The 13,736-nt window shown below is 40.2% G+C and overlaps 1 protein-coding gene across 1 annotated transcript in view; it reads left to right on the forward strand.

Moving 5' to 3' along the window:
* The window catches only part of BMPER (BMP binding endothelial regulator), a 351,352-nt gene that overhangs the window by 104,663 nt on the left and 232,953 nt on the right, over positions 1–13,736 (forward strand). The window contains exons 4-5 of the mRNA XM_073630479.1: positions 5,484–5,566; positions 9,738–9,828. Of these exons, the coding sequence (XP_073486580.1) occupies positions 5,484–5,566; positions 9,738–9,828 (174 nt within the window). The remainder of the gene's footprint in view (positions 1–5,483; positions 5,567–9,737; positions 9,829–13,736) is intronic.

The raw sequence follows: 13,736 nt of genomic DNA on the forward strand, positions 1-13,736 counted from the left end.
TGCTTTCAGTAAAAGTAGGAGATACAGAAAGCTTCTGCAGACATGTGTGGGCACCTTTGGGTGCAAAGTGGTTGTAAAGACAGAATGATTTTTATCTTAATGCATTCTATGCATTAAGATAAAAAGCCTTCTATGTGTAGCAGCCCCCCTCAGCCCCTGTAATACTTACCTGAGCCCCTACTGGATCCAGCGATGTTGCACGAGAGACTAGGCTGTCTGGGTCACTTGCTCCCGCCATTGTCAATCAAAGTCTGTGAGCCAATGAGGAGAGAGAGGGGCCATGGCTCCATGTCTGAATGGACACACAGAGCAGTGGCTTGGCTCGGGTGCCCCCATAACATTCTGTTTGCTGTGTGGGCACTCAACAAGAGAGAGGGGCCAGGAGAGCCAAAGAGAGTCCCGAGAAGAGGAGGATCAGGGCTGCTCTGTGCAAACGCAGGAAAGTATAACATGTTAGTTATTTTTAACAAAAAAAAAACAAGACTTTTGTATCACTTTAAATGTGATGGAATATCTCACCCTCTCCTTGTTTCCACAACATAGAAGGTTATTTTTCTGTATTCCAAGATAAGAATTGACTGATTGAAGAATTAATTAGACTCCTAGAGATAATACAATGAGTTTCCACAGGAATGTGCACTAAAACTTTCTTCACCAACTCAGTTCTTGGGACCTCCTCATTATTGCTACAACAGTTGACTTTAACAGAACTCAAGTTCATTGGTCTCTCTACCAGATCTGGAATTGCAAATGCTCATCATGCCAACCCAACCCCTAAAAAGCCAATTTTCAAAGCAGTTATGGGTTCTGTGCCACCAATATGTTTCACTTGTGTAACTCTTTGGGCCAAGCATCTACACGTTGTAACACAGGCAAGTGAAAGCATAGTATAGCAATTCCAAAAAGTACTTCCTGAACTGTAATTTTCAAGTGGTTAAACAGCAAAAAAAGAGCAGTTAGACTAGGTTCTTCCCAGTCAACTAGTTTTTTTCTGGAGTTCCCCTTTATCAGTCCACAGTTCATTTATTTTTGTATCAGTTTACCTATTTATGGTGTATTAGCGCTAAGTACAGCTTAATGGCCACACAATTTGGGGATCTAAGTCTAAATGGAAAATCAATAAATATTTGAAAGGAGCAAACAAAATAAATATTCCTGATGCAGACTGGGATTTGTGGATTCTTAAAAGTTAATTTGTTAAAAAGTGGAATGTTAAACCTATTTTCATACATGCAGACAGTCTTTTAAAAATCATATTTGTATTTCAAAGCACTTTTCAATAAAAAAAATGGCAGTGGTAAGGCTTACTATATATAGGCTGTGGTTTGCAAAACCAGGGAAGAAACATGAAACGCAATGATTCCGACATAAGTATTATGGCTCAGATGTTTTACATTGTACTGGTTTAATGGATAACATTTTCCATTAGTTTCCTGTAGTGCTGTGACCTTATGGAGTAGTAAATAATAACCATGGCTGAGGTTGCATTTCCATAAAAACATTTTCAGACCCCCTCCTAAAAAAGATCTTTTAGACCTACTGTATATTTAGTTATAGTATTCTGTTTATCTCTATTATAAACATTTTCTCTACACATAAAACAGCACAGTAGCTTTTCTCGACATAGCAAACATATCTCAACAATGAGGTCAAAATTTAAGTTTATCACCCTGTATATATACAGCCTATAATTCCAATAGTAAGTAGCAAATTATCAGCCTTTGATGACATTAAATAAAAGCCAAGGTCTGGGGCAAGCAAGTGTATAATACCAGTCTTTATTTTCTGTAAAGCAGTAAATGGAAAGCACAGAGGAGTTTTTTGTGGGGCCTTGCTGGGATTGGATCACTTTGTTTGGAGGAGAACATATTTGGTATTGTTTGTATCTAAACTTGTAGCACTGAATAACATTGAAAGAATGAGATTAAAAACTATGTTCAGTATCCCTCCCTCAGCACACAGAGAAAATATTGATAAAACAATAGTCAGCAGCTGCTATACTAAAATGAGATGCATCAAATATATGTCAATGAAAAATTTCTAAAACATTAGCAGCTCTAGCAACGCCCAGACGCGAACGCGTTTCTGTCATCACTTTCGTCAGAGGGACGCCCTCTGATGAAAGTGATGACAGAAACACGTCTGCGTCAGGGCGTTGCTACGCAGCTATCTACAGAGTCGGCTTATCCTCGTCTGTCCTTCCCGGGAACACCGCGGGAGCGGTGAGAGGTTAGAGGGGAATGCACGACTGACATAGTATTGATGTTACATGCCCTTATATTATGCAAACATTCTTGCAATGAGCAAAATACAGATGAAAAGTGTCCAGTGAACAGCGATTATCCCTTTGATTGATAAGCGTGTTAATCAGCAGGGTCTGGTAAGTGGATTACCTACAGGGCTGTGGCACAAGTGGTGTGGTGATGGAGACTTGGGATCGCTGCTAATATTTTCTTCCACTATCGTCTGGTTTATACTCACCTGCCTTTTCTTGATGGACTTTCACTGAGTGGATTACCATTTGATACTTTACCGAATAACATTCTAGTCGTAGAAAACCAAAAGCTCTTTATGGGTTTCCCATCCCTTCTACAGCGTAGCTCTCAACTATCCCTGACGTAGAGGGAAAGTTTCTCTTCTTGACCAAATCCATCTGTCCCTCTATCCTCCTCAATTTTGGCCTGATGTATAGATTGCTATAATAAAATGTAATATTTAACTACTAACAGTATGAAAAACACTGTTTTCCCCTAGATATGGAACTTTGGGCACAGGCGTGTAACACAGTAGTATACAATTCAAATTTAATGGTATAAAAAAGTACATATAGTAAGACAAAGGTATATAAAAAAAAAGCAATTTAAGCTAAAAGTGCTAAGCTAACACACAAAGGGGTAGTAAAATGAACCATGTATATCACAGCATAAGGCAAAATATATTTGGAATAAAGATATGGCATTCACAGTTCCAACGCGCTTGTTTTTTTTTTTTTTTTTTTTTTTTAATATACCTTTGTCTTACTATATGTACTTTTTGATACCATTAAACTTGCATTTTATACTACTTTGTTACACGCCTATGCCTTTAAAGTCCCATATCTAGGGGAAAACAGTGTTTTTCATACAATAGAGGAATGTTGGCCTGCAGAAGGAGATAATTATTACCTTCAATTTTTGATGATAACTACTAACAGTGTTATACCACACTAAACCTTTAATCCAGCTTCCTAATTATTCCATTTCCTTATTTTGATAAGCCATTTTATTAAAAAAATATTGTTGGAAAAAAGCAATTGTGGATTTAACTAACCATTTTTTGCACCTCAAATCTTTGTGATCTGCGTAACTGGGGACATGGTAGGGATGTGCTTTATTTGCCTACATACTTTGTGCTAAACGGTGTACCTCTTTGTCATCTCAGAATGTTAGAAGGTATGCTACAGTCATGAGCATATGGAAAACTTTGAATTTTTATGCTTCCTCAGTATTTCTCTGAAACGGAAGCGCCACACCAAGCTAAGAGGTCCCTACACAACTGTATTCCAATAAAAGTCAGATGGACAATCTAGAAAGTATCCAAAGCAACTCGGGGGTCCAAAAATGCCATCTTTATCAGGACTTGATTGGAAACAATGTGAATAGATTTGAAATAAATTGGACCTTTAATGATATTTCTTCCAGTGTGATTACAAGCACAGGCCTTGTCAGCAGCTGCTTTGAGTTAGTGTTACTGCCAAACCAGCTGCTGACAAGGCCGGTGCTTGTAATCACATTGGAAGAAATAATATGTAGGCCTCATTTACATTGGGCATTTTAAAAAATGAGCTGCAAAACCAGTACCAGCGGCAGGAAAAAGTGGCTGTAAAAAATGCGCTTTTAGAAGCGTTTTGCATAGACGTTAATGCACGTTTAGCTGCATTTCGCAGCATTAGTGTTAAGCAGCATTTCTCTGCCCTCCTCTATTTTTCACTCCCAAATCCAATTACTACAGCTTAAAAACGCTTGACGCAGCTTAATACTGTATACATCGTAAACACGCAGTTAGCAGCACCAAACAATTTTTACCCCTGTAATGTTGTTGCTTCAGAACGCACTGGCCCTGGGTATTTTTTTGCAGCTTGAAAACGCCTATGCCACTTACAACTCCTAAAAGCCTATGTGTGCATGGACACATAGAAAAACATGGAGATGCGTTTTTAACGCCTGATGCAACTAGGATTAGCTATAAAAACGTCCTGTGTGCATAAGGCCTAAAGGTCCAGTTAACTTCTATTCAAACCACATTGTTTCCAATCAAACCCTGATGAAGAGGGAGATTTTTGACCCCTGAAACACATTGGATACTTTTTGGATAGCCCCTCTGACTTTTATTGGAATAAAGTTGTATGTGAACCTCTTGGCAGTGGTATGGTGCTTCAGTTTCCATTTTTGTTACATTATACTACAGACCAAGGAAACAGTGGAGACCCTCTGAGGTGTAGAAGCTGCATGCTCAAGAATCAGATTATTTACATCAAGGTCAACACTTTAAAGTGGTTGTATACCCTGTACAACTACTTTTACCTACAGGTAAGCCTATATTAAGGCTTACCTGTAGGTGCTTGAAATATCTCCTAAAAGTCCACGGTTTAGGAGATATTTACTAAAATGACAAGTGGCGATGACTACGGCGCATGCACCGATGTCATCGGCGCATACACGCTTTAGAAAGGGCACATCGTGCCGATTCTAATAGGGGTCAGGCCGTGACTGGCTGCTCCTGCGTGCATGCACGGGAGTGACGTCAAGCGACTCCGGCCAGTCACAGAGCCGGAGTTTGCGGCCCCGGAAGGAAGAGGGGTGAAGATGGAAGCTCCCTGTTCGTGGGGACAATGGCGACAGCGCGGGCTTCGGTGTCAGGTAAGTGACTAGCCCATTATGCTTTACCTATGCAGGGAAATAAAGAGGAAGTAAAACCCACTAGGGTTTACTTCCTCTTTAAGATAGCAATAAAAATAAAAAAGTTGATCCAGTACTACTTTTCCACTTTCTTCAACAGTATTTCTCTGAGGCTCCCTATGTTTTAAACATTGTAAAAAAAATAATAATCGCAGAGGTCTGAACAGTAAAAACATACACAGATAGAGGGCACCACTCCAAACCTCTGCCTCCTGATATTCACAATTTAAACACTGATTCCAATCTAGATCTTCTTATCTAACCTCACAAATACACCTTTCCCCTTTAATAGGTAGAAATTCCTACGTACTCCAAAATCTTGTGGAAAATCTTCCTAGAGAGGTGGAGACTTTTATCACAGGAAAGAGGGGCAACACCATGGGTGTGGGCTTGGAATTAGATGTTCATTATTTGTGATGGTTACGTGCCTGCAAATGTTAGGCCATAGTGTAGAAATAGAATGCAATAAGCTATAAGACTGACATTAAGATGCAGAAGAAATCCATATCTTCCATGTTTCATTTTTTTCTCTCTCCCCTCCTGAAGGCTGTAATTTCCATGGTAGCCTTTACAACAGTTCAGTGAAATGGCAAGACTCTTCTCAGCCCTGCATCATGCGGCAGTGTCAGGTAAAATACAAATTTATTGATTTTAAAATGTTTTCATTATTTTATAAAGTGGAATAATGTGCAATTTCTAAATTTGATAATAAGTTAAGTAAAAAAGGTTTCAATAATATTCGTGAATCAACATGTAAAGATTATAGAACGTGTATAAAATAAAGGCTGAGCCTGTGACAATAGGAAACAGGAAACAGCCGTGTTCTTGGCTAGTAATCTCGAAAGGAACATTAAAGTGGTTGTAAACCCATATAAACCACTTTTCACTACAGGTAAGCCTATAATAAGGCTTACCTGTAGCTACCGTGGATATCTCCTAAACCTGCACGGTTTAGGAGATATCCCCTGTATCAGCATGGGCTGACGTCATCGGCACATGCGCACTGAAGCAGCGGCTCGTTCATGCCGTTGCTTCAGCTGATGTGCCGTTATCGGCGGCTCCCGCGATACCCGGAAATAACTTCGGGAGACATGTCACCTGTAAGAGCAGTGTGCCGTGACCGCTGCGGGGGCTTTGCTCTAAGGTGGGTATTTCATAATGAGCTAGTATGCTTATTCCCTTTGTCTTGCCCTTTGTCTTGTTTTTTTTTTGTAGGTTTACAACCTCTTTAACAACTAATATTTTTGCATAAAAATGAAATGCATGTTGATGGGAACAAGGGCCTCTTCTCGATAACCCTGGGCTGTAGTTGTCAAAGTCTGCAGGTGCGGCACCAAAAAAGTGTCAAAAAGTAAAAACCACAAGAGACAGTTTTTGACAAAGCCTTTATTAAAAAATTAACAATAAAATAAAAGTGTTCCGCAATGTAAATCCCCCATCAATCATGCCACCTGATGGACCCAAAAAGTAGCAAAAATGGAAAACGCTCCACCTCCATGGGAGGCCTCCCATCGACTGCTCTCTCTTCACTTTGACAGCTCTTATATAAGCAAGGGCGGGGCCACCTGGTGATGTAACCGGATGACCTCGCCCTTTCTGACATCATGTGACATCACATGACATCAGAAGGGGCAGGGTCACCAAGTTATATCACCGGGTGCCCCGCCCTTGCTTATATAAGAGCTGTCAAAGCGAAGAGAGAGCAATCAGTGGGAGGCCTCCCATGAAGGCGGAGCGTTTTTCATTTTTGCTATTTTTCGGGTCCGTCGGGTGGCGTGATTGACAGTGGATTTACATCGCGGGACACTTTTTAAAAAAAAAAAGTTTGTCAAAAACTGTCTCTTGTGGTTTTTACTTTTTGACACTTTTTTGGTGAATAGGTAGGGGTACCCACTCACATAGGGAGGGGCCAGGATCTGGGAACCCCAATGTTAAAGGAGGCATCAACATGGGGATAAGGTGCTTTGGGGTGGGTGGGGGTGCAGAGCCCCCCTGCCCCAAAAGCACCCATCCCCCCATGTTGAGGGCATGTGGCCTGGTATGGTTCAGGAGGGGGGGGCGCTTGCTCGCCCCCCCTTTCTTGACCTGCCAGGCTGCATGCTCGGCTAAGGGTCTGGTATTGATTCCGTGGGGGACTCCACGCCGTTTTTTTGTTTTTTTTGCATGGGGTTTCCCTTAAAATCCATTCCAGATCCGAAGGACCTGGTATGGACTGGGGGGAACTCCACGTCGTTTATTTTTCAATTTTTTAAATCTGTATTTCCGGCAATACATTACAGCCGTGAACAAGTTTAAATGATATTTTTCCTTTAGAAATGTAATTATTGCTGTGGCATGATACATTGTACAGATGCGCCACTTTACAGCAGACTAAGTGGACCCCAATGCACGATATTTAAAGGAATATTTCATTTTTATTGTTTCACTTTAAGCATCATTAAAATCACTGCTACTTTAAAGACTTATCGTTTTAAAAACTTGCATTGATACATGTCCCCTAGGGCAGTACCCAGGTCCCCATACACTTTTTATGGCAATAACTTGCATACAAGCCTTTAAAATGAGGACTTTTGATTTTTCATGTTCGTGTCCCATAGACTTTAGTAGAGCCATGTTCCCTAGAACTTTTTGCCTATTTGAGATGTTCTGGTGCGAACCGAATCGGGGGTGTTTGATTTTAGTATTTCAAAAGCTACAGAGTTGCTTTCAACAGTAATATTAGGAAGATTTGTAATATTTTTTGTTTTGTAGAGAACAGAGTAACGTTTTTCCCAACAGCAATCAGTCAGATCTCTGTGTATAGATTTTTTCAGATTAGAAAACAAAAACTAAGACATTGTATCTAACAGTATGCTGTGGGAATACTTTCACTTTTCCTTCCCTTAACTTGTGGAAATCAGATCCTTGTTATTTTCTCAGACCAAGCCAAGCGCATAAACTACAAATACAAACACACTTGCAAGGCTAATTTAGATATAGATTTTCTCTACCTGCATTGGCAAACTCTTTGCAATTACTGTGGGCTTTGAGGAATGTGTAGATATTATTATTAATGTCAAGTAGTGAATCGAAAGATGCCAGGTTGGAGGTGGCAAACAAGGCCACCCACTGAGCAAATTTTCCAATGGAGCTGATAAAATTTTCTCTGTGCAAAGCCAGCTTAAAGGCTAAGTTCATTTCTTTTACAAAATAATATACATGCAGAATTTTTTGCAAAAATAAAATAAAATATATATGCATTTATTGTTTCCTGAAGAAGCCTGGAAAACATTGCACCCGTGATTAGTAGATAATTGGTGCAATGCCTGGCTTCTGCAGACAAGCCCTGCAGCATTTCAGCCCATACCTCCAATACAGGCTGACAGTAGTTGTAATCTATTAATTAGTAGGGAACTGTGAATGAATGACATGGTCATGTGGGCAGAGCCCCAAACTGTCACATTGTTTTTGAATTGTGACAGCAGGTGCAGGGAGAAGATCCCCCACCCACTGTCACAGGGTAGGGCGGAATTGGGAAAACTAGCAGCAGGACCCTGAATGTGGATGGAACGTGTAACATGTTCCAAAAGGTGAACACATCTTTTAAGGGGAATCCCTTAGAGTATAAATAAAGGCAAAGCTTTTTTTTTTTTGAGTGTAGAGGGATTATAACCCCTGTTAGGCTTTTATTGTGATCTGTGCCCCTTGTTAGGGGGATTCATCCTCTCTAATTGTCCTATTTACCATTATCATTGAAAGTGAAAGTAAAAGAAAATCACAAATTTTGTGCTGTTCCCAGAACAGGAATAGAGGGGAGATCTTCCAATGGGGACACTAGTTCTGGCTACCCTGGTGACAACAAGGAATTCCCTCATTTTGGAGGGATTCCCTCTCTCTCTTTTTGTTTTGGCTATGGGACAGGAAGTAAAGGGAAATCTCTCTAATGGAACTCAGGTGGCAAAAATAAAACTGACAGGGGTTATAGCCCTTCCTTACTGTATCCAAAATTAAATTAAATTTAGAGTTGTCACAAGAACAAAAATCCTCCAAAAGCCTTCTGTTGGCTGATGTAAAAAAAAAGGGAACCCTGGTAAAGATCACCTGGGAAGCATAACGGTTACAATGTCATCAAAAAGGTCATAATAGGGATTAATTAATAAAAAGTACAACATTTATTAAATTCAATAAATACAAATTATACAGTACTGAAGGCAATAATATTTAGCACCTTATCCAGCTGAGTAGTGATTATCTCTTCCAGCATTGTTTATAACTGCATATGCTAGCTCATAGTCTGGTTTCTCAGTCCATCTGGGTGTTGACTGCTACAAGACTTCTGTCCTCCCACCAATTCACATATCATCAGTGACTCCATTCTGGGCCTATGGCTCTGCAGAGCCAATAGGAAAAGGAAATCCTCTTTCTTGCCCTTGAATATATATCAATTGATCCTCCATCTGGGAAAACAACAGGACCAGGAAGATTTTACATCCCTAAGTATTAGTTAGGTCCACCTTGAGCTCATATCCCTAATGGCCATGCACATATGGGTTGTCAGTAAATACTGTTAAAGTGTACTTAGATGTGTTTAGGCACGTCAAGTATTTATTTTTGCAAAAACGCAACTGCTCCTAGATGCGCTGGCAGGGTTTTTTTTTCTGCCTTTAAATGTCCCTGCCTCTAAACGCCTCTAAACACCTATGTGTGCATGAACATGCAGGGGCCTTTTAGGGAAAAAAAATGCCAGACGCCCCTAAGAGCAGTGTTAACAATATCCAATGAGAACACTCCACACTAGTAACCCTTTTTTTTCAATTACAGGAAGGAGTTATTACAGAATCTGATGTTCAGTGTCTAGTTCACTGTAAGAACTCTATAAGGCAACCGGGATTATGCTGTCCTACATGTCCAGGCAATTATTTCTTTATTTACATATTGTTTAATAATACTGACTCTTTTCCTCCTTCCCTCTCCTTCACGCTGCATTCACACCTGAGCGTTTCAAAGCCGCGTGTTTTTACTGCGATTTTGATGATTTTTACTGCATTTTTACCATGATTTTGCTGCGTTTTTGCTGCAATTTTGTTCAGGTCACCAATGTAAAATGCAGAAAAACGCCTTTAATCTGCCCTAAAGAAGCTCATGTTCTTTTTTGAGCTTAGGGCGTTTTTCAGGCATTTTGCTTCAGGTGACAAAACCCTCAGATGTGAACAGGTGCCATTGAAGTGCATGAGATTTTGCTTGTTGGGCGTTTTTCAGGCATATTTTCGGGCATCTTACGCGCCTTTTATGAGCTGAAAATGCTCAGGTTTGAATGCAGCCTCAATCCTTTTTATTTTGACCTTCATTCCTCTCAGTGCTACATTATGTTGCATTACCTTCATGTATTATCGAGGCTAACACAGGTCTATATGGTATCTGCTCGAGAAAGCTACAGGGTTGATTTAGTAAAACTGGAGAGTGCAAAATCTGGTGCAGCTGTGCATGGTAGCCAATCAGCTTCTAACTTCTTCTTGTTCAATTAAGCTTTGACAATAAAACCTGGAAGCTGATTGGTTTCTATGCAGGGCTGTACCAGATTTTGCACTCTCTAGTTTCAGTAAATCATTCCCATTATCATGATGTGAAAAATCTGGGCAACTCCAAAGAGCATTTGATGAAAAAATGCAGCAGCAGAGGTTACCTTGAATGAAAACTGCATGTCAAAATGGTCAGTAGATCCAGAGTTAGACAGCTAAATGTATATGGGATGCTCAACTTCCATTAAAATTCACATTTGAACCTGCACCCTCTTGCTTCTCAAGCCACCCTTTTAGTTGACCTAGTGATGGACAGCTTTGATGATCAATAGAGAGATAGAGAGACTTGATTAATGGAAGGTGTGGAGTCAAACTCTCACCCTATGCTGAGCTTGGATCATCCAGGTTTATTACAGGCTGACTTTAAAGGAAACATGAATTGAAAAAAATATGTAGACTGCCATTGTTGTCATACACAAAGTGTTAGGTCATTGTCTGTCATTCTTATCAACTGGCTTCAATACATTCCGTGTCACTAAGGTGGGACAAGTACACAGATCAAGAGTTGGAACTTTAATAGGACTTCCTCTGCACTGAGGTAAGGGCTCTGTGCCCGTCACCTGAGTTCCTCCACACCAAACTCATCAAACATATCTTTATGAAGCTGGGTTTGTGAAAAGGGGTACAATCTTGCTGAAACTTTAGCAAACTTTAGCAAATTTAAGTAAAGTGCACAATTGCTTAAAACATTCTTGTATGCTCTAGAAAAAACAGTACCCTTTACTGGAAACACTTGAACCCAGTAATTTGAAGGGGTGTCCACATATTTTTGGCCATATAGGTGGGTGTAAAGGCCAGGTGTCAACAAAGTATTTACCTTAAAGGGATTGTAAAGGCTCGTGTTGTTTCTCCTTAATGCATCCTAGCTCAGACAAGCTGTATAAAGTATGTACTTTGAATGGCTGTAAAGGAGAGAGGGCTGCAGATACACAGGTGCAACTTATGTAGCAGGATTTGTTTCATTTCTGTGCATCATTTGATGCCAGTCACTTCACTTGGTATATGGAAGGGTTTACAACCACTTTAAAGTTGTTTTATGTGATTTATACATTTTATACCTTTGGTCGTCTATATTTTGTAATTCAATTCAATGCTATGGTTCTGGAGCAGACACTAGAGCAGGGGTCTCAAACTGGTGGCTCTCCAGTGTTGCAAAACTACAAATCCCATCAGGCCTCTGCCTGTGGGAGTTATGCTCGTAACTGTCAGCCTTACAATGCCTCATTGGACTTGTAGTTTCACAACAGCTGGAGGGCCACCAGTTTGAGACCCCTGCACTAGAGGGATCTCTTTGAAACTCATTTGAATCACTGTTCCTCTTAGCTGCTGAGATATTAGCCACACAGGGAGGGATATTTTTTTTTTTTTTTTTTACAGTTAATGGAGTGAACAAATGAGACAGGCAACTCTTAAGCTAGCCATAAATGAAAATTGTATGAAATTCAGTTGGTTCAACAGTGACCTGCCAAATATCAAGAGGAGGACCTAGTGATCCTCTCGAGCAGTACTGTTGAAAAATGTGTGTTTGATCAGCACTTGCAGCCAATTGGCTACAGCGCCGATCAATATATTCTAGTAACGGAGGAGTCCCACTGTCAGAATACAATAGTGCATTATGGAAGATTCATTCATGTACCTTGAATGTGTGGATAGGGGAATCTGTCCCTTTCTTTTTTTAAACAGCCAGCTGGTTGCTCAAAAAATAAAAAACAAATCATCTTTGGCCAGGTTTAGACCTGCAATAAAAAAAAGGCATTAAAGCACATTCATTATACTGCTAAGCTGGAAGTAGAGCTTGCATATGTAAAAGAGAAAGAATAGCTGTCCCATCTACATACTTTTTATAATTACAATTAGGCTACTTTCACACATTGAAATCAATGGGCACCGCTGCCGAAGCGCCTGCAAAGCGCTTCGGCAGCGGTGCTTTTCGGGAGTTTTTAACCCTTTCTACGGCCTCTAGATGGGGTCAAAAGTGTCCTGCTAGTGACCGAAAACCGCTGCTATAACAACAGTTTACCGCTATCGCCCAGCACCCCGCCCCAATGTGAAAGTAGCCTTATACATGGAGTTAAGGGTTGTAAGATCAGTCATACACTAGTAGAGTTTTTGTGTCAGGCTGTAGTCTGAACGAAAAAAAAAAAATCTACCAGGTTTCTCCATCCACGCAATAAAGTATGAACGGATGAATCCCCCTTCTGAGCTATTGTATTCTGACACATTACCAGCGGCAGAATTGGATGCAGCACTTGTTTAGCCAACAATTTTCTTCCCAGCTTGTTTAATTTTTCAATCAAAAAATGTTGGGTAGGAATGGGCATCATCAGGAATTGGCTGAAATTCACTGTATGGCCAGAAGAAACTAACAAACACTAAAAAATGTATTTAAAAATAACAAGAAAAGGTGGGTGTAGGACCCAGAGAAAGTTGGTATAAGGTGACAATAATGCAGTATCAAAAAATATCAAATTTTATTGGACTCAATACAAAATAGCAACTTTACAAAAAACATTTTATGCCTCCACCTATCACCACTATAACAACGTTGTTGTAATACAATCAGCACACATTAGGACCCAATAATAGCTCACAGGTTATAGTGATCCCCCAATGTGGATGGTTAATCGATGAACTGTACGTTTTTTTTCTGAGATCCCTGATAACCATTCCCCAGCTGATTACTGCTACTGTCACAGACTCCCAGTGTCCTTTGTATTAACACTGCTCCTACAAATGCCTGCATACACTTTGGGGTTGATTTACTAAAGGCAAAAAGACTGTGCACTGATCTGAAGCTTTGCTGACTTTCATCATCCAATCATCTGCAAACAAAAATGCTGTTTTTTTATTTTCCTTGCATGTGATTGGAAACTCTGTGCAAAGTGAACCTTTACCTCATTTACTAAGCTCTGGAGCAACTTCACTTGCAGAGTGCACAGTCTGTTTGCATTTAGTAAATCAACCTCTTTGGGAGAAATTCCCCAGCAGTTTTTGATACTGTATTATCGTCTGGGGTCACCTACTACCAACTTTCTCTGCGTCCTACACCCACCTTTTCTTGCTATTTTAAGTAGTCTTTTGGTATGTAGACCCACCCTCCTATGAGGTGGAATGGTGGATGCATAAGTTTTTTCTCTCACTGATTCCCCTGCCCAAGGGTGAGTCTGCTCATTTTCAGTTTTGTTACTAATTAAATTTTCTACATCAAGTTGATCGTACTTAGGATTTGTTCACATGGGTA

Source organism: Aquarana catesbeiana, linkage group LG05 (genome assembly GCF_042186555.1).
Source record: "Aquarana catesbeiana isolate 2022-GZ linkage group LG05, ASM4218655v1, whole genome shotgun sequence".
Lineage (NCBI taxonomy): Eukaryota > Metazoa > Chordata > Amphibia > Anura > Ranidae > Aquarana > Aquarana catesbeiana.